Source organism: Leptonychotes weddellii, chromosome 3 (genome assembly GCF_054177405.1).
Source record: "Leptonychotes weddellii isolate Sample4059 chromosome 3, ASM5417740v2, whole genome shotgun sequence".
In the NCBI taxonomy this organism is placed as follows: domain Eukaryota; kingdom Metazoa; phylum Chordata; class Mammalia; order Carnivora; family Phocidae; genus Leptonychotes; species Leptonychotes weddellii.
The window spans coordinates 42,520,351-42,545,390 of record NC_138371.1 but is presented as its reverse complement, the minus strand read 5'-3'; the positions used below and the strand labels follow the sequence as shown (position 1 = coordinate 42,545,390).

Here is a 25,040-nt window from a genome sequence, read left to right as displayed (position 1 = left end):
ATTCAGAAGAAAATTAGTAACTACATTTAAATGTGCATTATAAGATGCTTAAAAATATTTTGGTATAATTTAAAATGAAAGCTTAGTATGTAAATATTAAAAGAATAAAATGTTTTGTTTCAAGTAGATTATTTTTCTGTGAAAGACACATTATGAGGAATTGTAGTTAACATCTTCAGCAATATCATCTAAATGTAGTTGAAAGGGGGACATATATTACCTAAATTATAATATTGTTTCTTATTATAAATAGAACTAATTTCATATTTTTCCCCCATTAAAATTTGTTCATAATTTCAATGCAATTGTTATCTTAAACACTAGTGAGTTAATGGGAAAAATGTCCTTTATACCTTTCTTACAAGTCCTAAGACATGCTTTTTTAGAAATAAAATTATTTTCATTCCCTCCACATCCACTGTACTTAAATGGGCGGCATTTCCCAATGACTGAATTGTAGTAGAATCGGCTCTCATTGGCTTGACACAATCCTCTGTCTGCTGGAGTCAGACACCAGGAAGGACCGTGATATTCTAAGAACATCAAGAAAACATGGTAAATTATATATGATAGTTAATCTGAAACTTTTATATTTATTGATTATTTATTCTCTTATAGTATATTTATGTAAAACGGTAATCTGAATAATAAAAGTAGTACTCAGTGAAATTCATGTATTTCAACTCCAGGAAAATGCTTTACTAATCACCAACTGTCCACTACAGTAAGACCTATCTCTAAGAAATAAAAAAGTAGATATATTTGTTAAAGAGAAGTACTTTGGTGACTCTTCATAATGTAAAAAACTAGCTGTACATAATAGACAAACCACTATTCAAAAATTGAACTTATAAAAATTTGTTAACCATATTCACTTTAACAAATTATCAATGTTTACACATCATTTTTGTTCATGAATGTTCAACTTCGGGAGGAAAAAAGTCCTGATGAGCAGTCCTTATTCACTGAATGACATCACTGAAGCTGAGGAAGAGTAGTTGTTGTTTTTTGACTAAAGTTCTAAATGATGTAACATAATCACAATTTAAAGCATAGGAACTCAGGTGTAGCAAATTTCAACTTTAAGCTTCCCGAGAAGGATCCCTGAAGAGATGGTTTGATTTAGTAATAAAGTTTTCTTGTGAATCGAAGCATCAGTTCTCGTTGAGTTAGATGTTTTTGCAAAGGAAGGAATATAGCTAAAGCCAGTAAGATAGAACATTTACAGGTTTAAACCAGGCAGACAAGCTGGTCTGTCAATGGGACCAACTACTTTAGAAACCGAAGAAAGAAAATACAACCAGGGTAATAAAAGGATCGCTCATTTTCTTAAGGTAAAGTAGAGAAATAGTTTCAGTACAATGGTAGTTTTTAGCTCTTTGGGGAATCCTGTGAGGGGAAGCTGGTACTCCAGCAGCAGACTTAAACCGCTTAATATTAGTAAACCAATACTGCAGGCAAGTTGGTAGATGGTGAGAAATCAATATAAGAAAACTTTAATGGCTTTGCCAAACTGTGAGCTGTGGCACAGCAAATGCAGACAAAGATGGTATACTAATATACAAAATCGGCAGAAAATAGAACTTTGAGGAATCCAGCCAATGAAGGCAAATAGGTTGGGCAGAAAGCTATAAGTGGTCTGATGACGTGAACCCTAGATGAAAGACTATAAAAGAAATAAACAATTTGAGGGGAAAATGTAGAAATTATTTGATCTAATCTGAATTAATGAACAATAATCCTAATTAGACATGAAAAAATAAGAATCTGCATTTACCTCCTGCCTTCTTGATAATTTAAGTGATTAGAGTGTCTTGATATAATGGCTTCTATAATAAGAGAAATTCTGGAAAATAGGAGTGGGAATACTATAGAAAGAATATACAAAACATTTTAGAAAGATGAAAATTCTGTGTCAAAATTCAAGAACTGTAATCACCTAAAGAATATTGTATAATTTAGGTCTTTGATTAGGTCTATAAACACTAATTTTTTTAAAAGAAGACCTTTGGATCTATAAAACTAAAACATTCAAAATCATGTAGTCTAATTTATCTTCTATGTCATCCTATTTGGGAGTTATAGTGCATGATTATTGCCATCATAAATCAAAATTAAAATGTTATTTGGTGAGAATGTATGCTTAACTTTCTAGAAACTGTTGAAGTCTCCTGTCCCCAGTAATGGTTTATGTAAGAGGAATTTTCTAACAGTATAGTAGAGATATACTGTAATTGAGCCCTACTATGTGCAAACTTTTCCAGTGTCTATGCTCTGGATTCTCATTAACCCAGAACCTAGAATATGAGATGGTTATTAGTTGCTACCACTTCTATCTCCATGAGCTTCCAAAGTCATCACCTGTATTCAGAAACAAAAGTACTCCTCAAGCAATTAGCCTAATTTGAGAAACAGAGAAAATTGCTATTTTTTTAAATTCTCAGCAAGCACCCACAGATACTTCATAGCTGATATAGGAGTATGATGATATGACTTATACCTCGATTTCACTTTTGCATTTTGTATACAAGATTTATTAGCTCACAGTAAGTTGAAGATAATATATATAGATGTACCTGTAAGTTGTATACTTCTTTACACATGTTAATTATTATGTCTTAATAGCAATGCTCTACCTAAAGTTCCTTATTCCAGGACAGAGAGAATTTTCTGATGACATGAAATAAATTCATCCTTATTTTCCCTTAACCTGTAGTAAACCTGGCCCCATAACCAAATCAAATCACTTATTAGGTAGGGAGCTTAGCAGTTCTCAATCACAAGACACTGAACAAGCTAGATTGGTACATCTGGGGCTACAATACTTAGACTGAAGATAACAATGGAGAAGGCTCTGAAACCATGGAGGATATACGACAGGTTTGATGGGGAGAGGTACCCTAGCTTCTGTCTTCCTTTGGTCACTGAGTCTTCCAACAATGTCTGCCACTCACCAAATCTACTCAACAGCCAAGGGAAAGAGTACAATATATGTATGGGACAGTGCAAGAAGAAGGCAGGGGGATTAGTTTGAAGGCAAACAGATAGTTGACCAGCACAGATGCCATTAGAGAGGTTCATAGCTGTTCATCTATTTCACTTTGTTTGCCCTGATTTTAATCACTACCTGCACAGATTATCAAATACAACTCACTTTTGACCCAGATAATTATTGTGGTTTCTAACACTAAAAATACAAGTATTTTGATAGTGGGTTAAAATTTGAAATTAATTACTAAGAATGTATTATAGTTAACTTGTAAAAGTTTTTAATACTATAATTATCAGTTGTGGAGTTTTTATAAGGCCATTATTCTTCAGAACATGAATTATACTTGTATGTAAACTAATTCATTTCTCCTAAAATCATTTGAACTCTAAGTAGCTAAGACTATCATTGGATCAGGGCACCCGGGTGGCTCAGTTGGTTATAGCATTCAACTCTGGATTTCAGCTCAGGTCATGATCTCTGGGTTGTGAGATCGAGCCCCATGATCTCGGGGTTGTGAGATTGAGCTCTACACTGGGCATGGAGCCTGCTTGGGATTTTTTTCTCCCTCTCCCTCTGCCCCTCCCCATTCCCTTCTCTCTCCCTCTCTAAAAAAAGACTATCATTAGATTGCTTTAACATAGACAACAACAATATGATTAAAATAATGAAGCAGATGGTTTCTCAAAGACATTTTTAGCTCTAACATTTTTTTGAGTCCTTGATTATCATCCAGTTCTATCTCTAACGGTGAGGAAATTGAAGTTCTTGCACCTCATGAGGGGATAAGCTTGACTGTTTTCAATGAACATATGTATTCTAGATAAACATAGGCACTCACCTATTCAAAATCCAGACAATGATATCTACAATGAAAGAAAATATAAAGGTTTTGAAGTAGTTACACAATGAAATTTTTTTGGTCTAGATTTAATTATTCACAGGTATTTAAGATAGAATAAAAAGACACTAACCTGACTTCTGTTCATTTTCCAGAGGGAATTTAATAACCAAATGCATTTTGTCTTGATCTCGCCATTAATAACAAGTTGGATAGCTTCCATTTAGAGGGTATATGATAGGTTTCAGAATTCAGGATCCACTTATATTCTGCCAGGAACTGCCATGATCTAGTATGACTGCTAAACTGAAGGTGGCACTCCAAAATCAGTTTTATATTTAAAGTGGTTTATGTAAATTTTCTGAAACTTATACTGTAAACTTTAAATTTTATAGTCCCTTTGAATCCTTACCATGGTGTCTTTCTGTTCCCATTTTATATAATATTTAGGCTTTTATTTTACCAAACAATTTAGGATTTATGAATTACCCCATCACTTGCTGAGAAATTTTTTGTCTTCTGAGATTGTTTTAGGGAATTGAATAATAAATCTTTCCTTTGAATAACACATTCTTTTTTCCTATAATTTTCTAGTAAAGAAAAATATAAATATTTTAACTTTCTAATTATAACTTATCATTGTAAGACACTGAATTAATACAAAAGTATAATATAAAACAAATGTTCTCAATAATTTGACCCCTGTCCCTTAACTATTATCAATGCTTTGTTGTATATTTTCCTCCAAATTGTTTGCGTAGGCAAACATATATTAGCATACTATTGTTTCTTTTTATACTTGATAACATTTTGTGAATGTTTCCATATTCATATATATTTCATTTTTAATATGTACAGTGTTCATTTCTTCAATTGACTACAGTACATTTAGTCAACCCATTACTCATGTGGATGTAGATTATTTTTTTCAATTCCAGATTAATGGCTCATGAGCATCCTTGTACACTAGTTCAGATATTTCTAAAGATCTTTCTAAAATTAGAATTGTGTAAAAGCTATACTCAATTTATAATTTGGTGGATGCTGCTGAATTTTCTACCAAAAGCTTATATAAATTTATACTTCACAATGATGTTTAAAAGTACCTAATCAATTACTTAATAAAATGTGCACCTTACTGCAATGCATTTATTTGTATTCACTTTTCTTCTCTCCTCATACCCACAAAAGTAGATGATTACTGTAGAGATGTTTTTATTAGGTAGGGAGCTTAGCAGTTCTCAAGGTTGTAACTCCCCAAAACAGATACTTTTATGCTGAGCTTCTTCTATACTGCTAGGGATTCTCTAGTAGCTACTTTCAGTCTGTATTTTATTTACTTCATGATGTGGTAGAGAACAAAGATAGCAAAGAAATATGAAAAGGAAATATGCTAGAATGTTGGCAGTGATTGTCTCTGTGAAATGCAAATATGGCCAATTGTCTTTTTCCTTTCTATTTTTTTCAATTTATCTGCTATTATAATATTCAAATTATAAAATAAAATATATAATGTTAGAAATAGGATTATATAATCAAAATATTTTTTGATTCACCCCAGAGTCCTGGGGTCATAAGGAAAAGGCTGGAGATTGGAATTTGTTTGTGGTTAGAAATGGAGAGTAAACCTGTCACCTGTAAGTATACTATTTACAGATAGTAAATCTGTACTATAGGAAAAGCAGCATCTCCATTCACTAACATGGGAGAGTTGGTGTGAAATGGGCAGAAACTGACATTCTATATTGAAGGAAAAACAGGGAATGGGAAAATTAGTACTGTGGAACTTTTTTCTTTTGTCTATGTGTACAGTAACTTAGCTGAGGTTGAAATGTAAAAAGCAGGCTTCTAGGACATCTGAAACTGAAAGGTCATGGGGAAATAGACTGTAAGACCCCTTGCCCCAACAGGGAAGCCTCCACAGATTAAAACAGAAGAGAAGTGGTGTAGATATCTATTGGGTTGGATTTCTTTGCCTGGATACTGACTCCATGGGCAGAGTTCACAAAGTTATCTTTATCCAGGGATTTTTCTAAATAAAGCCATAAAGCAAGCAATACATGGTAAAACTATAAACTAGGAAGCTGTTATAAGTATAATTTATCCTAAGATAATTGTCTTATAATTAGAAAAATTTTTCCTTAAGCCATCTGCAAAATTGAAAACCCTGTAAGATTTTAGTAAAAAGTGAAAATTAACACTTATTTATTCCCTTGATCAGCTTTTAAGGAAGAATGAAATTTTAACAAGTGGAAGAGATAGAGGGGGAAATGGGTGAAGGAAAGCACAAAAGTCCGAATATTCCTAGTGTGGGGCACTTTGCAAACTCCAGGCTATCTGAAAAACAGAGTGCATGGAGAGTGTAGTGGGATGCAGGATTGGGAGAGTAGATTTAGACCAAATTAAGAAGGTTTCTGATTACTAATATACCTGGATTTTATGATATAGACATTAATGAACAACTGAAAGTATTGAAGGATGAAAAAGTTCTGCTTGCTCTTTCGTGATGCATGAAGCAAGCTCAGCCAGGCATGTGTAGGCTGAATCCTGCAGGAGACTTGCAATAAAGGAGAATATAAGATGACCCTAACTGAAGCAGGTATAGTGGAAATGAATAAAATTAAGTACCACATTGACTGTGAGCAGGGAGAGAGGTAGAGAGAAGATAATTCTGGTATTTTTAGACTGATTGACTTAGAAGATGGAATATTTTTAATATATTATAAAATAGAATTATAGTATGAAATATAGTCATAACAGTTTCATAATTTATAATTTTATCATGGCTTTCTTTCATTGTAGCTTTACTTAGAAAAATCCCTGAATAAAGATAGAATTGTGAACTATGCCCATGCACTAGCCAGCATCTAAACAAATAAATCCAAGATGTTCGATAAAAGATAGAACACAGGTTTAGAAAAAGACAAAATTTTAACTTTGACACCCTTCAATGGAAATACAATATCATGACTCTGTCCCCCCACAACACTTGTGCAGCTGTCTTAGCATATAGTGTAGGCATTGACGTCATCCTTGTATCTATCCCCTCACCCCATTTCACAGGCATGCCTGTAAAGGACAACACCATCTTTCTTATTTATTATTCACAGACTCCCAGTCCCTGTAACAATTCCCATCATATAGGAGCCGCTCAGTATTTGTTGAACTGAACTGGCATTAAGAAGTATAATGGATTTGTGCCTCAGGTCATAAGATAAAATTAGAAACACAGGTTTACAAGTCCTCTGATTAGAGAACACAATCCAAAGACACAAAATATGTATTGGTGTTTTATAATTACGTTTGAATTTTAGAAGGGCTTTATTTTATTTCAAATAATCATAGTATTAAGTGTATTGAATGAAGATACGTCAGATCAAGGTTACAGGCTTTAGTTATATTTAAAAATGATCACTAATAAAATGTATACAAATAATATCCCTGATTATTTTTTCCTGCTATAAATTTCCAATGACACTGGGTAATCATTAAAACCTTCAAATATTAATACTTTTCAGCCCTTATTGTATGCTAAACATAGGGATAAGAATTTTATATATGTCATCATAATCATCAAAAATTTTATGAGCTATTACTTTCCACATGAGGCCAAGAGTTGTGTAATTCTTTCAAGGCCACAAAAAGTTGGCAAATAGTAGGACTGGAATTTAAACCTACATCTTTCCTTCCATAAGCCAGTGCTCTTCACCATTATGATGCATCCTCTGAAAACTACTAGAAAATAAAAATAACTGAGCAAAGACAATTTAATAATTATCAGGTAAAGAGAAAGCTGTCACAACTTTCCTTTTATATCCAGTTTCCAAATTCTCTCTTCTTAGGTTCAGAATGTCTTCTATACTTCTTACCCTAAGTTATATGCATGAAGTTGGAGTTTATCAAGTTTGAACAGGAAAAAGGTATCTAATCCAAATAGGCCATCAAATGAAGAAACTGGAAACAAGTCTTGGGAGTAAGAGTGCTGAGCCAAAAAGTATTCGAAGAGCCCAAATATTTAAAGGCAAGATTTATTGTGTTTGTATATTCAATCTGGGCTGATTCTAGAAATAATAGACCAAAGTTCCAGGTGTTTGTATACTCTGTGATCATATTTGCATTGGCCAGTCAGCTATCCATTTAATAGCAATAAGATGTGACAGAAGACTAGAAACCACATTCCACTGTGTCCCTAGAAAAGATAGAGGTGGGATTTTCCTAATTAATACATTTAATAATAATGCTTTCCAAACCTATTCCTGCAAAGATTGGTCATTATTCAAATAGAAGTAAGGTAGAGAATTAAAACATAGAATAGCACAGGATTTTCTAACCTATTCCTCATTCCTAACCTGCTTTATGGCAGTAAATACCAAATTCATATAATAATAGGGATGTGCCATCTAAAATCAGACACACAGATCAATGGAATAAAAAAGCCCAGAAATAAACCCAAACTTAATATGGTCAATTTATCTATGACAAAGTAGGAAAGAATATACAAAGTAGGAAAGAATATACAATGGGGAAAAGACAGTCTTTTCAATAAATGGTTTTGGGAAAACTGGTCAGCTACATGCAAAAGAATAAAAGTGTACCACTTTCTTTATCATATATAAAAATAAACTCAAAATGGATTAAAGACCTAAATGTAAGACCTGAAACCATAAACTCCTAAAAGAAAACATAGGCTGTAAACTTCTGGACATTGGTCTTACCAATATTGTAGGAGTTTGTCTCCTCAGGCAAAAGCAACAAAAAGCAAAAATAAACAAGTGGGACTACATCAAACTAAGAAGCTTCTGCACAGAGAAGGAAACAATCAACAAAACTGAAAGGCAACCGACTGAATGGGAGATGCTATTTGCAAATGATGTATCTGAAAAGTGGTTAATATCCAAAATATATAAAGAACTTGTACAATTCAACACCAAAATAACAATTTGATTAAAAATGAACAGACAACCTGAATAGACATTTTTCCAAAGAAGACCTACAGATGGCTAACAAATATATGAAAAGAGGCTTAACATTACTAATCCTCAAGGAAATGCAAATCAAAACCACAATGAGCAACCTTATACCTGTCAGGATAGCTAGTATCAAAAAGACAAGAAATAACAGGTGTTGGTAAGAATGTGGAGGAAAAGGAACCTTCGTGTGTTGTTGATGGGAGTGTATATTGATGCAGCCACTTTGGAAAATATGGAGGTTCCTCAAAAAATTAAAAATAGAAATACCATATGATCCAATAATTCCACTGCTGAGTATCCAAAGAAAGCAAACACACTAATTTGAAAAGACATATGCACCCCTATGTTCACTGCAGTGTTATTTACAATAGCCGAGATATGGAAGCAGCCCAAATGCCCATCAATAGATGGATAGATAAAGATGTGGTGTGTGTATACAAACATACACACACACACACACATATATACACCCAATGGAATACAATTCAGCCATAAAAAAGAATGAGATCTTGCCATTTGTGAGACCATGGTTGAATCTAGAGGGTGTTATACCAAATTAAATAAGTCAGAAAAAGACAAATTCCATATGATTTCACTTATTTTGGAATCTAAAAAACAAAACAAGAAAACTTATAAATACAGAGAACAAAATTGTGGTTGCAAGAGGGCAAGGGGATGGAGGAATACTCAAAATATGTAAAGATGATCAAGAGGTATAAAGTTCCATTATAAAATAAGTCATGAGGATGTAAAGTGCAACATAGGGAGTATAATCAATATTGTAATGACTTTGTATGGTGACAGATGGTAACTAGATTTATGGTGATCATTCTATACTACATATAAATGTCAAATCACTATAATAGACCCCTGAAACTAATATAATATTGTAGGTTAACTGTACTTCAATTAAAAAGTGCCATCAAATTAGTATTGTTAATGCATTTGTTTGTAGCTTGTATTCATTTGTGAATAAGTTTTGATTGATAGTTATATAATGATCAGATATATAATGAGATACAGTATTTTACTTGTTCATATACAATCAGTGTCATACAAAATAATTTGATATACAAATTAGAAGTCTGTGGGTTTTTTTTCTTTATCTGTATATTCAAATTTCAGAAACACTTCTCTGGAGGAATCTCATACTGGGGCCAAAAAAATGTATCCTTCTTAAAAGCAGAGATGGTCCAGGAAGAAAAGGATTAGCAAAAGTAGTCAGTGGTCACTGGAGGTGACTGTATCTGGCTGGCAGCAGTCTTGGCAGAGGGGAAGTGCTACATTTTTTGTTTCTCACCAGCTCTGGTGTCAGGAAGTAGAAGGTCTTAGGGATCCTCTCCACAAGTTACCTATTTTTAGAAAGCCAGCTTGTCAGAAAATCAGTGTATGACGCACCAGATTCATATTTAAATTAGGAGGGAATATCTATGTTTCTGGGTCTGAGAACACATTATGAAAAACAGGGTGCTTTTGTGGGACTATTTAAGTGGGTTTTTGATGAAGTGGGGTTTTTCAGAATTGTTGACAGTGCTAGTGATTAACTATGGAACTCCTTAGATTATGGGGGATATTTTCTTTGCAGAAACTTTCCGTGGTTGTAATGTGTAAGCAAATCTTCAACAAGAGGCCAAATAGGCGACAACGTTTTCTTGCAAATCTATAAATTAATTGTATCAGTGATGGTGTCTGACTTTCAGGCAGTTTATATAACATCTCTTCCAAAAGGCCAATGATCACCAAAAAATTTTTATAAGATATATGTGTATGTATGTGCATGTTTATGTTTTATGTTTATGTTTTTCTTTTCTCTCCATTTTTTTCACATGTATATGGAATCCAACCAGTAAGTTATACATTGAATACAGTCAGGAGAGAGAGAGAGAGCCTCAAGTACCCAAATGGTTTGCAGAATGATACTCAATCATTTTCCCTTGACTTAGTAGCTTCCAGGAAGCAATAAGGACTATGTCAAATATATAGGTGTTCCTTTTCTCTGTCAGAGACCAAGTACAAGACTGAGTTGCCAGTAGGCTTTTGAAGTCTATCAGAAAATTTTGTTTTTCCAAAATATCATATAGCTGATGTAGTCCCAAGGCAGCTATTAAGAGTTGACATAGAGAAGTAAAGGCGCTATGAGAACCAAGAAAAGAAATCACTTCTTTAAAAAAGATTTATTTATTTGAGAGAGAGAGCAAGCAAGCATGAGGGGAGGGGCAGATGGAAAGGGAGAGAGAGAATCTCAAGCAGACTCCCTGCTGAGCGCAGAGCCTGATGCAGGGCTCAGTCTCACAACCCTGAGATCATGACCTGAGCCGAAATCAGGAGTTGGATGCTTAACCGTCTGAGCCCCCCAGGCGCTCCAAATCACTTTGTTAATCAATGGGTCAGGTCCATTCAAAAAGCCCGGAATCATATGAAACTGATGAATCATAAAATTAACCCCTGAAATTAATTAATATACTATATGTTAACTAAATTGCATTTAAATAAACAGTTACAGATAAATAAATAATTCCTTTAAAAAAAAAGCCCAGGATCAGTATGAACCCTTGAGAACATTAATTTTTATTTGATAGACTTTTACCAATGAGCTCCATTGAGAGGACTATGTTAACTATGTGCACATAAATATTAAAACTTTATTAATGGTATGCTCTCAGAGGTATCACATATACGATATAAAGCAGAAATATTAACATGTGCATAAAATGCTACCTTATCCTAAAGTGGACATGGATGAATGAAGGCAGAAGGTGGTCAGAAGGACTTGGTAAGTATGATCAACATTCTTCCAACTATCATTTGTTCTTTTATAACTGTGGATCACAGAATTAATAAATAAAAAATGTGAGCCACCTGTCCCATGCGTAACACTGATCTGAATACAAAGAAGGGAAGATCTACAAAACATAAAACATTGGTCTCTTTCCTCAAAAAACTTGTAATCTAGTCAGTGAGGCAGAGCTAAAACAACATCAACTAATACAAGCATTAAGGAAATCAAAATAGGAAGCCAGGAGAAAGGAAGAGGAAGAAGACTTCCTTGTGGGGGTGAAAAGGCAGCTTACATGAGGAGGGCCAGTGAATTTTAGGAAGGAGAAACCAAACAAAACATTAGGAGCCATAAGAATGGATAATTTGTGTTTACTAATAACAGAGTAGATAAGTTCTACTTAATGACAATGTCTATTCGGAAGGGACAGAAAAATCTTGTATTTAGTGAGACAAAAATCTGGACTAGTTAGAGGGCCAACAGATAATGCAGACAAATCTAAGACAAGTGGATGAGGCTAAATTAACACAGAAAGAATGTATCTGTTAAGTTTTTAATTTATTTTCCTGTAAAGCAAGAGAAATACATAAACTTGCTTGATTAAAGATACTCTAACCCTAATATAATGGATGTATGGAATTAGGACAGCAATGTCAAAAATGTTGTATCTAATACATGTTGTATATGACTCTCTTAGTCTCTGTCTTTTTCTGTCTCTCCATATACACACATAAGCACATATACATACATATATATGTATGTGTCTATATACATACATATAGCAAATGTTTTCTTTAACATGTCTGATATATAACTATTTATTAATGATTATTGATATAATGATTATGGCTTCAAAGCCCCATGATACTTCTACATGACAATATTCTCAACTTGTTTCTACTAAACACATTTGAACTGTGTAAGTTTCCATATATGTATCAATTTAGGTCTATTGTCCTTTCCCTTTGAAAGGTTAATTATAGTTTTGTGACTGTATGTGTACTGATGGACTTAGTTGAATAAGTAGAGATCTTATGAGTGTCTGAAACATCAACTTCTGCAAAGAAGAACTTACAAAGAGTTGTTTTGCAGGTTAGAAACTAAGGCCTGGGAAGTTAGGGGTATTGCTCTGAATCCCACAGGTAATGATAATGAGTAATATTTCCATAGCATGGAATAGGTATCAGGCACCATGCTAAGTGAGCCATGTATATTGACTGATTTTACCTCACAACAAAACCTATAAGGTGAGTACTATATTATTACCATCCTCATTTTACAGTGGGAAATAAGGTTCAGAGAGGTTAAGAAGTAACTCAAGGTTGCACAGCTAATAAGTGGAAGTACTGGGATTTGAGCCTGACTCTTCAGGCTCGGAGTCTTTTACCTACTATACTGTAGTGCTAGTCTCAAGGGAAAAGTCAAGAAAAACTAATTGTGGTAGTTTTTCATTCTGAAGATTGTGTACAGAACTACATATGTTTAGAGGGATTGTTTTAGGATGATTTCTCTCACACATGTAGTGAGAACAAACATTTATTTTACCTACGTGGATATACTCATCAATTCAGCCAATCCAAACTCAAATACTTTGCTCTCACTTGTACATATGGATGTGCTTACAAAAGATTTTATAAAAATCTCTTTAAGGAAGAGCAAGCCTCAATCTTTGAGATACCTATATAGCCTACTAATAAGGAAATCTGGAAATAAACAGAGAAAATTAAACCTAGATTGCACTTGGTAAGCATTCAAATATTTTCAGTCAAGAGGGCTCACTGGAAAAAAAATTCTCAAGCTTATATGCAATATCATGGTAGTTAAGAATAAACAGCGAACAAAACTTCTAAAAGATTTCTTTCCTATTATCATGAAGAGAAACATTAAAATTATATTTACAAATATTCTCCTTCATAACAATAGCATAATCTAGCTATATTTTTGGAATATTCCAATACTCTAAGGATTGTTATTTAACGGAAAGAATTTTAAATGAATGCTATCCTATTTTTATTGTGGGGCATGTTATTATTCCTATGCACTGAATCAAAATTAAAACGATTTACATCTTTTCAAAAGAACCTAATGCAGAGAAGCTTATACATTTGCTAAAACCTTGAACCACAAGGTTTTACATAAGCATAGAATCATATTTTCTTAAATTATAGTAAAATATATTAATATAATTGCAAGCACTGACAGATGTAATTATTTTTGAGCTGGAATATCAACAGTGTCTTCATAGACCTCAGCAAAAGCCTTTGGTGGAGTAGGAAAGGGATAGTCTGGGTATAGGAAAAGTAGGGGCACAATTGCCTTCTGACATTATGCTACTTGGATGAGGTCGAGGAGGGCTCATCTAGGTCTTAGTGAAGAGGGATGGCTGAATTTCCACCTTCTGCCTCTTGGATGGGGTGGACGAGGGATCAAGTAGATCTTAAAAAGAGTGAGGGCGGGCGCCTGGGTGGCTCAGTTGGTTGAGCGACTGCCTTCAGCTCAGGTCATGATCCTGGAGTCCCGGGATCGAGTCCCACATCGGGCTCCCTGCTCAGTGGGGGCTCTGCTTCTCCCTCTGACCCTCTTTCCTCTCGTGCTCTCTGTCTCTCATTCTCTCTCTCTCAAATAAATAAATAAAATCTTTAAAAAAAAAAAAGAGTGAGGGCACAGCTTCATTGTCCCCCTTTTCATGTTAGCCACTCTTCGTATCAAACTTCCTATAGTAGCTATTGCAACATTATTTCATGCTTTAACTTAGGAATGTTACAAAACAAAAGAATGAGAAATGAATACTCCTAGAAAAAGAAGAAAAGGGGTCAAATTGGCTAGAGAAATTTAGGTTTTGAGGCAAGTATATACAATAAAAAAAATAATTCTCTAGACAAAGAAAGGAGGAAGATTTTCCCTAATTTTAAATGTACTTACTATGAAAGAATTAAATGTCTATTGTTTTCAATAAAAATCCGTTTAATCTTGTTTTCTTTTAGATTCATGTTGTGAATTTTTACTGTTTCCTTAGTTAATAATTTACTGTTATAACCATTTGTTTGTTTTTTATACTTTTCATTGTGCAACTATATAAAAACTTAGGACATTTATCAGACAGTATTTAAAACTCATTTACTTTCTCACACATATTTTGTCTCCTCCTTTCTATTTTGGCAGTGTGTGTGCCAAAAATCATGATTTTTATACTTGATAAAACTTTAAGGCAAAACTTTCTTCTTACTCCATTCATTATAATGACAAATGAATATAGATCTCTATCTGAATTAGTGAAGCAATCCAAACAAAAAATATTGAAACATATTGAAAATTGATTTCATGCATTTATTTTATTAGTAGATATATTGTATCACATGTCTCTTTAAACCCATTAAGTTTGTCATTCTAAACTTTCACACCTTTCACACAATAAGATTTAGCATGCTTTTCAACATGTGATACTTAACTGGATAAAACAAAATGTCACTGAAAGACACAGGGCTGAAAGGACACAAAGAAACAATGCAATGAAATTACTTAATTTCACAGATAAATCAGAACTACAAAGCTATTTATTATCATTATTACAAACAAAGTAGTGTTTAAAAACTAGACTCAAATTCATCTGGCATTGAATTCATTGCTCTAATTATAGAATCCAATCTAAGGACCTGAAGGCATTTGAATATACCATTTTCAAACTCCCTCTGAAATTCTGCATGCCGTTCATGACATCTCAAGTGCTATTAGAACACTGCTCAAAGACCTGCAGTTTAGGGACTCTCATTCCTATGGTACCCACTGATTTTTTAAGACCTCACATTAAAAAATAAACACTTTACAGAAAGAAACTTATACTTTTAGATTTCATGAATCAATCCTGATTCTTCGGCGGGGTTGAGGGAAATAAGGAAGGGTAGGGATGTGGGGAGAAGGGGGTGAGGGATGTATAGAACTTAATTTTTCTTTCACATGATAGTGCTACAAGTACTGAGAGCATATATAATGTTCCCTCTTTGGATCTCACATCTCCTTGCACTTTTCCAGGCCTTCTGTAAACATGTTTCCAGTTCTCTTTGTGGCCTCTAAGGTATGGCATTCAGAGCTGAAGCAAAGCCCTCAGACATGATCAGGTCAGTGTGGCACTGAACTTGATATTTACATCCTTCGTTCCAGATAGGGAATAGTCAACATGTGCAGCTTTAAATCCATCTGGGCAGAACTTCTGTCTGCTGTTTGCTTGCTTGCTTATTTGTTTGTGTAAAGAGATGCTCAAAGACTTTCTGATTCTGATTCCCACTGGATTCTGACACATGGCTGCTGTGGAGAACCCCTGCTCCACACACTGTCTCTTTTTACCCTAGGGCTACAATTTTAATAGCTACAGAACTCTTTCAACTCATATCACCTTTACATTTGAAACTTTCACTTGGACTGCTTCAAAGTGAGATCTCCAATTCGTGAATGAGCACATGTGATTTTTAAAATTTAGGTTGGACCTTATATTTATCCTGTTAACTTTCAGCGCTCTCAATTGTTTTTAACTGCCCAGATATTTGTAGTTTCCGGTTATGTTTTCCAATATTTTTACTATTTTCCAGCTCTGCATTTTTTGTGGGCATATTTCCTGTATGTTTGTTTAAATTTGGTAAATACATTGACAGGGAATAGCCCAGAAGAGAATTTTGCAGAAATCCAAAAGACAATTCTCTTCAGAGTGACATAACCTTTGGTGGTGGTTATTCAACAAATTCCTAATTTGTCCTGTGACTAAACACCTGAGACCTTGCCCAATGCCATGCTCAGTTAAAGAGCACTTTACTGCCTTTGACTCAATGCTGCCATTATAATAATTTACCATCAGACATTGATGCTGATAATTCTGAGCATTATTTTATAAGATAAATTTGGCATAGAGTTAAATATCATAGGAAAGTTTTCATATGATATACAATCAGAAGCCTCCTTCAAAGCATACTTTAAAATAGAGGAAAATTATCACCCTGATGGGATTGAAAGACAAACATTTTGAATCTCAATATTTCAACACACCTATTATTAGAGAACAAGAGCTATATTTTTTTTTTTAAAAAAAGCAAGGTTCTAATATACATTCCACTTCTATTGTTACCAAAATATTTTTCTGGGAGCAATTTAAAAAAAAAAAAAAAGATTCTTACCAAAAAAGCTGGGAACCTTGGTAGGCTGGGGAGTGATGGAATCATTATTCACAGAATCAGGCGGGGACACAGTATTTGTAACATCAAGCGTTGTCAGACTATTCACAGGATTAAATGGTATTGTACTACCCGTAGACTCAGGCAGTACTGTATTATTCACAGCTTGTTCCAACTGAAGATCATTCACTGGAAAAAAAAATACAGCCAATTAAAATACAACATTGTCATAAGTCCATAATTATACACACAAAGCAAAGCACAGCGGTTGTGTTAAGAGTAGACATCGGGGTGCTTGGGTGGCTCAGTTGTTAAGCGTCTGCCTTCGGCTCAGGTCCTGGGATCGAGCCCCTCATCAGGCTCCCTGCTCAGTGGGGAGCCTGCTTCTCCCTCTCCTGCTCCCCCTGCTTGTGTTCCCTCTCTCACGGTTTCTCTGTCAAATAAATAAATAAAATCTTTAAAAAAGAAGAAGAAGAAGAAGAGTAGACATCCAAGGACACCAGGGTGGCTCAGTCCATTGAGACTTTTGATTTTGGTTCAGGTCATGATCTCATGGGTCTTGAGATGGAGCCCCCCAGTGGGCTCTGCACTCAGCGGGGAGTCGGTTTCAAGATTCTCTCCCTCTGCCCCTCCCCCAGCTCATGCGCACATGTACGCGCACACACACAATCTCTCTCAAATAAATAAATCTTTAAAAAGGAGACTTCTAGAAATTTTATTCACATTGCTATGTTAAATTAATGAACAGTAAATCTTTATATTTATACATATTGTTAGTAAGATCATATTTCTGTGAGTAACTTTGTAGTTCTTGGTCAAAAAAAGGTAACAGTTAAAGTTTAAGGCATCCTTTAATAAATTTCATGGTCAGGTAAAACTGATTGATTTTAGGTGGTAGGTTCCAAAGAACTATTTGTCCTCAAATTGTTATAAACCTAAGGGATTTCAGCAGCCCTATTCTTATGCTTACATTGTACTAAAATTCTCAGGAAAGAAAATTAAATAATGTAACCTAAAATAAATCTATGGAAATAAGTTCCCCTATACATGTCTTAATTTTCTGTTCCTTTTTTTTTTTTAAGTTAACACAGTGACTGATTTTTATCAAATTTAGTGGATGCTACTGTATCTTCATCTGTATGGCTGAAACAAAAATCTAGGTAAACTTGAACATCCTTTAAGTTGCCTTATTTTTTAAAGAATGCCTGTAAATGAAGTAAAATGAGATGGGAAATAAACTTACCTAAACTCTCACAGGTTTGCTTGCATTGATCCAGTGATTCAAAGTTGTTTTGATTGCCAAGGCACCCACCGTACTTGAAATCTTCACATTTCTTTGACTCATTGTTATAAAAATACCTAGTTATATAACCTCGACAGACTCCACTGTCTTCCCCCAAAAAGCAGTAATCTGGCTTTTCTGGAAATTATAAAAATGTCAGAAAGCAATATACTTTTTTGTGAATAATTGAATTACGCTGATTAAATGTACAAAATAACCAAGTTGAAGTTATTTAAGGAGTAAACATGAAAAGTTAAAGATACAAGGTAAAAACAGAACTTTATCCACAACCGCACAATATTAAAATTGTCCACTATGTCTATTGTGACATTTAGAATAAGGAAGATGTATCTATTGTCACATATTGTTGCTACTGGAATTTCAAGTTCTAAATTTCTCATCATAAATTAATAGGGCACCTAACTGTCAACCATTTCAGGAATTGAAAGAGTAAAATATGTTATTTTACCCTTGGTTTGGAAGAAATATTCCAAAATTCATAATGTTACAAAATGTTATGGCAAAATTTTGGTTCAGTTATTTTTTTAGGCGTACAGGCATTGACATTTAGGAAAGAAGTAGGAATATTTCATATTTTTCAGGTATAGGCTCCCATTAGGGAAAGAAGTGTAATGTGTTGCTTCATTACAATGGTTTCAATTTAAAAAATATTGGAGGAGAAGCTTTGAGGCGTGTGGAAGCTTTCATGGCTATTCTTAGAAGTTCCTGAATTCTTATTCTGGAATCTGTATTAGGTTAGGCATGACATCCTCCACCACTGTGTCTCTTGTTTTTCTTCTTCCTGGCATTGGAGTGACTCCAGCAGTGCAAAGGCAGAAAGGAAATACATGTTCAGGGATTGGAGAGGCTTTTGAAAAAAATCTAATGCCCATTCTTTGATAGTGCTCCAAATCAGATTAAACACAGCTGTCACAGAAATTGTGCTACTGTGATCTACATTACAAGCCTTGTCTACAGGCATACTCTGTAAAGAAGAGAATTAACCTTATTTTCAAAATTATGATTGCAAGATATATGGGGCTTAAATTGGGGAAAGCTCCAATTTCCCCACTTTATCCCTGCAACTGTATTATCAGAGTGGCAAAAATGAACTGTAGTATCCTTTTCCATTTTAAAGCAACCTGTTCTATCTCAGGGAAGCAACACTCGGGAGGTTACTATAAAAAAAGCATATATTTAATATTAATGATTTCTGCAACAGTTGCAAATCTTTGGAAAGGCTGATCTCCATGAGAGCATTGTTTTATTAATAAAACATCCCATTTTAATGTAGTGTAAAATATCTATCTTCTATAACTTCTCAAAGTACCAATTTGAGAGTTTTGTTTATTGTTTATTGCCTCTTGTTTCTCAAGGTGAATGTTACTATTATCCCCATAGCAACAATTTGTGGTTAAGTGTAATTTATGGGACAAGGAAAAAAAATAATTCTTTAAATTTTTGTAAAACTTTTTTATAAGAGAATGAGGAAAAATACATTCAATTGCTATTATTTCGATTTGTTTTGGCCTTAGTATGTACTTCTTATGAAATTTTAAATCATCTTAACAGAGAATATAAGAATTCTGTGTTTAACAAAAAGGAGTAGGTAAAATATACTGCATATAAAGAATAGAAAATAATAAGAAATTATGCTGAGAAGTATAATTAAGAAATTGTGCAACTAGAAGTTGCTATTATTTATGAGGCTCCATTCTAGGACATAAATTTATTTTAGGACAAAGTTGACATTGCACACTTGTAAAATAATTCTGCTTGGGCCTACAGTTTAAAATAAGGTTACAAATCAAGAAATTCATGCCCTATATTCCTCAGATAAAGTAACAGTCGTACTAAATCTGCATACACAATCCTTGCTCTAGACTGATGCTTGGTTAAAACACAGAATACAGATTTTAAGCTACAAACTTCCACAAACCACATTAAGTTTTACTATTAACTTTTAATTGAGGCTGCATACTTGACAATTGTCTTAACCCAAACTGTTTCAAAGAGGTTGTCTTTGTAACTGTTCCAAAAGCATATCACAAAGTTAACTTGAAGATCTAGTCTAGAGGATATGTCTAGAGGTCTTTATTATGGATGGGTTTTGGCATCTGAACATTGTTTAACACATGTGAATAGTTATTGATTAGCTTTATTCTCTAATTTCCATATGTAATATCAGTTAAGAATGAAGAGAAGAGGAACTCCTAACTAGGACACTAATTACATTATCTACCTTACTGCTCTCTCACCACCTGCTAAGCCAGGTGACTTTCCAACCTTCCTCCCTGACTCTTGACAAATGTAATTCATTCAAGTTGCCTCTTGATCTTTGATCTTCCTCTGACAAAGCAAATCCCTCATCCTTGGGTCTCCTACTTACTGTCATATCTCCTATAAATGCTGAAGTTGAACTCTATAGACTGGGGATTCTGGAGGCTTGGTGATCTCGCTGAGCAAAGCAAGGTAATGAACTCAGTAGGTTATAATCAAAATTTAGGAGACCTTATTTTGCTATTGAATACTACCACTATTCTAGGATTAAGAAATCCATAAGCTACACAGAATGGAGAACATTTTTACTTTGTATCTAAGGAAATGTTATATTTTTTTCTTAATCAAGTTAGTACCAATCTGACAAAACTCATAAAAAATGTAGATTTAGAACTTGTTAAAGGTAAAAGAGCTCTATTTCCCTGAATGTGCTCATTTTATAGTCAAGGAAATAGGAGTTCAAATAGCAGAAGTGATTCCTCTAGTTCATAGCAGAGGTATGCCCCTCTGCATGCCATATTTGTTTTCCTCACACCTAGTAATTTATACTGTGCTTTATAATTTATAAGATTGTTTCTCATACACTGTCAGTTTTTGACTGTTTGGAGCCAATTAACTTTGGTAAAAATAAAATATTGCATTTTTGGAAAAATATCAATTAATATGAATTAGGAGAAAAAGAATGATTGAATTCCAAATCATTAAATATACATTAAATAGCATAATTTTATAGTAAATTTTATCTGCATACATTTTTTTCCTAATTTCACATTTTTGAAAAAATACCCTAACATTTAAATGTTGGTATTTCCTTTCACAAAGATACCATCTTTTACTTGGTGGATAAAACCCTCTATTGGTAAATATCCTGTATTCTTTGATACTACAGATAATGAATTTCATTTAATTGAAACATTGAACATTTCAGTAAAGATTAATTCAATTTTATAGAAAGCTATTTTAAAATTTGTAAATAAATACATCCACTGATAGTGTTTGTACAATCTTTGCGAGTGAATTTATTTTATAAATTTTGATTCAGTCTAGTAAGTCTTAAGTTTATCAGTCACAAAAGCATTCAACTCTTTCTCACACAATTAAATCAAAGTCAGAAAAATTAAAATACAGTTTGAATTTTGTAACTCTTTCATTTCCCAAGTTAAATAATTTGATCCCTTTGTTCAGTATTTTGTCATTCAAATGTAGATGACATAAATGGTAATTGGACCAAGTCAGCTTCTAGACCTTTACTAAAAGGAGTGTCTTTCTTGATCTACTGATATATTTTTTCATGTGCTAATGTAACATTTTAATCAGAAAATTATTTTTAGCTAAAACCAATAAATAATTTAAATCATAAAAGCTATGTACACACACTAATGTTGACAAGAGCAATCACTTATTGTTAAACATCTCCATTTACTTCTGCATATAGACTTTGACAACTCAAAGACATATATCAATTCAGGGAAATATTGGATATAACTTGCTAAAGATACACAATGCTGAGATTATCAAGGGAGTAGAGATCTGAGAACTAACAGCATCTAAATTACTGTTCAACAGATGTTAAAATAGCATGTGCATGGCTGTGGAATTCGACTGATCTAATACTAAATATCATTCTGCATTAGAATGAGAGTAAATATAGTGTTTGAAGACTTCCATACCAAATATCATATATGTTATTTTAAATTTTTCATTATATCCACTGAAATAAAACACCATTTCAAAGATTGTATGGATTTATGATGGAGTCCATATCAAAGAAAACTAAGAATTGAATTTCTAAGTGTCTTGCATAAATTCTAATTAGCATATAAATGAATGTTTACCTTTTTCTAATGTTGTCTCTGTCTTGGCCTGTGGATAAACTGCAAGAAAAAACAGTATGTACATCAATTATCAAAATTTATATAAATAAATTATATATAAATTTCAATTTAACAAACTAGGATGATGTATTTATTACCATTAAAATTATTCTTATACATAATATCAATAAATAGCTTACATTTCTTATTTTCTCTAAAGATTAAATAATTTTAATTTTTATAGATATGAGGCCATCTGCATTTTAACGTAATAATGTCAAAACTGGTGTTGAAAGTTTCTAACACATTGACAAAAATAAGAATTCACGGTGAACTACATTTGCTATTCAAAACACCTATGATTGAAAAACATTAAGATAGGGGCGCCTGGGTGGCTCAGTTGGTTGGGCGACTGCCTTCGGCTCAGGTCATGATCCTGGAGTCCCGGGATCGAGTCCCGCATCGGGCTCCCTGCTCGGCGGGGAGTCTGCTTCTCCCTCTGACCCTCCTCCCTCTCATGCTCTCTGTCTCTCATTCTCTCTGTCTCAAATAAAAAAAAAAAAATCTTTAAAAAAAAAAAAAGAAAAACATTAAGATAATGTGAAATATGAAAGTAATTCAAGCAGCATACTTTGCATATCAAAACAGATAATTTCTATAGAGACTTGGTAGTAGGGGTGGAAGAAACCAGAATTATCTCCTTTCCTGATTCCTTCCCCTGCTGCATTGTTTCAACCCAATCACAAGTTTTTATTATTATTTCCAAGTACAGAAGAGAAATGAAGCAAAAGTTATCTGTGACATATTTTTTGGTTTAATCTCAAAGAATTAATGGAATTTCTCCACTCAAAAACTAGAATGCTGCTTGTCTTTGACTCACTATATTCAAGTACGGATGCTAAGTTCTAATTTAAATGATAGGTAATGAAATTCAAATCAATATAATAAGTGAAGTTTTAATTTGCTCATGTAAACATTAGGAAGGCTGAGTGATGTTTGTTGTATAATCATGTTCTGCAGAGAAAAGCTTTGGTCAAGACAGTTTATAATTAGTTGTATGGCCAGAGAGACAGGGGGTTGGGGGAATGAGTTGGCTTATATGCCCCTTTCAGCCAAAAATCAGCAGCTAGGTTATTCTTTGGAATATAAAATATCTTTGAAAGAGAAGGTAACGAGGCCTTTTTTAAAAGATTTTCCTATATTTTATTAGTCTTTTTAAAAAGATATATATATATAATTGTATTTTAAATATTAAGGAAACCTCAGGAGTCTTTCTCATTGTAAATAACCAACTGTCGATGTGTTTCAATTAGATAGTGGATTGTCATAATAAGCTTATATTGAAATATTTTAATGTACAATTTGTTACAGTTTTAATTTATAAGGGCAAAGAAAGAATATATACAGATAAATATTACATCAGACTAGAGTGCTAAATAATCATTTTTACTGTTTTGCCTACTGACGGTAGCCATTGGATGGGAACATAGAAATGCTTGATTTCAATGTTCATGTAATATTAAAAGATAACTTGTTTTCTGATTCCATTCCAAGTTGGATTAATGTTAAGTAATTAACACATATTAAACAAAAAACAACCAAAAATTTTTCAAAATAATTACATTGATCTTGGCTAACTGTAAAATAATTAGGTTCTCAGCATAAAGAGGGCCACTGATTTCACTGGCTGCTTCCATAATATTCATACCTTATCATGGCAACTAAGCAGCATGTTTTACACATGTGTAAAAATTTAAACTATGAACATAATGAAAAAAATATGTAATTTAGCAGATAGAGATATTAACAGGCACTGCAGGATAAAATGACATTTGATGTCATTATTTTCTAAAGTTTCTAAGTGCTTTCAAGCCTACAGTCACATTATTTACTTGAAAGGATCTTTCCCTTGAACAAGTAATATAAATATTAGTATACATAACATTAATGATTTTGGTCTATGTGATTATCACATCCTCAGTGTGCACAGGAAGAAACTGAGCTTCAGAGAGTAACAACATTCAGGACTGAAACAAAACAAGCTTTCATCCCATTTATTTTTATTAAACTATTATTCTATTCATAACATAATGTGTCCATCTTCATAGAAAATCAGTTAACTCTGATGGTGTAGTCTATTTTTGACTATTCTATTCCACTGATTTCTGTCTATCCTTATTCTCACATCATTCTGCTCAATTTCGGCAGCTGTGCTATAACTCTTGAAATCGGGTAAAGTCTGGGGCACCTGTGTGGTTCAGGCTGTTAGCATCTGACTCTTGGTTTCGGCTCAGGTCATGATCTCAGGGGTGTGCGACTGAGGCCCACATTGGCTCTGAGCTCAGCTCAGAGTCTACTTGAGGTTCTTTCTCTCCACCCCACCTCCCCCCCGCCCCGTCCCTCTCCCTGCTCACTCACATGTGTGCATGTGCTCTCTCTCTCTCTTTCTAAAATAAAAAAAATCTTTTTTTAAAAAAAGGAAATCAGATAAAGTCCTCCAAATTTGCTCTTTTATTCAGAATTGTTTTAGCCATCCTAGGTCCTTTGTATTGCATATCATTTTTAGAGTTGACTAATATATAAACAAAAATGTGCTGGAATTTGGTATAGGATAAAATTTCCAGATCCATTTGGGGAGAATTTACATCTCAACTAAAGTGCACCTTTCAATCTATTGTTTTATATCTCTGTTCATTAAAGTCTTCTTTGTTTGCCAATGAATTTTTAACAATGTTTTATAGATTTCATTGTAAATGTTATGTACTTTTTTATTTAAATCCATCACTAAGAATTTCATGTTCCATTACTTTAAATGAAGTTGTCTTTTTAAGAATTTTGTCTAATTTTCTATTTGTTCATTGCAAGCATGTGTGTAAATATTTACATTGTCCTTTTATCCAGTGAGATTTCTAAAGTCATCTGCAAGTTC

General features: G+C 33.5%; 1 protein-coding gene across 4 annotated transcripts in view; it reads right to left on the bottom strand.

Annotated features, from left to right (window-relative positions):
* The window catches only part of TFPI (tissue factor pathway inhibitor), a 547,151-nt gene that overhangs the window by 3,327 nt on the left and 518,784 nt on the right, over nt 1-25,040 (bottom strand). For all 4 annotated transcript variants that reach the window (XM_081813998.1, XM_081814000.1, XM_081813999.1 and 1 more), the window contains 4 exons: nt 22,133-22,171; nt 17,979-18,155; nt 16,739-16,924; nt 354-533 (listed from right to left, as the gene is read on the bottom strand). In XM_081813998.1, the coding sequence (XP_081670124.1) occupies nt 354-533; nt 16,739-16,924; nt 17,979-18,155; nt 22,133-22,171 (582 nt within the window). The remainder of the gene's footprint in view (nt 1-353; nt 534-16,738; nt 16,925-17,978; nt 18,156-22,132; nt 22,172-25,040) is intronic.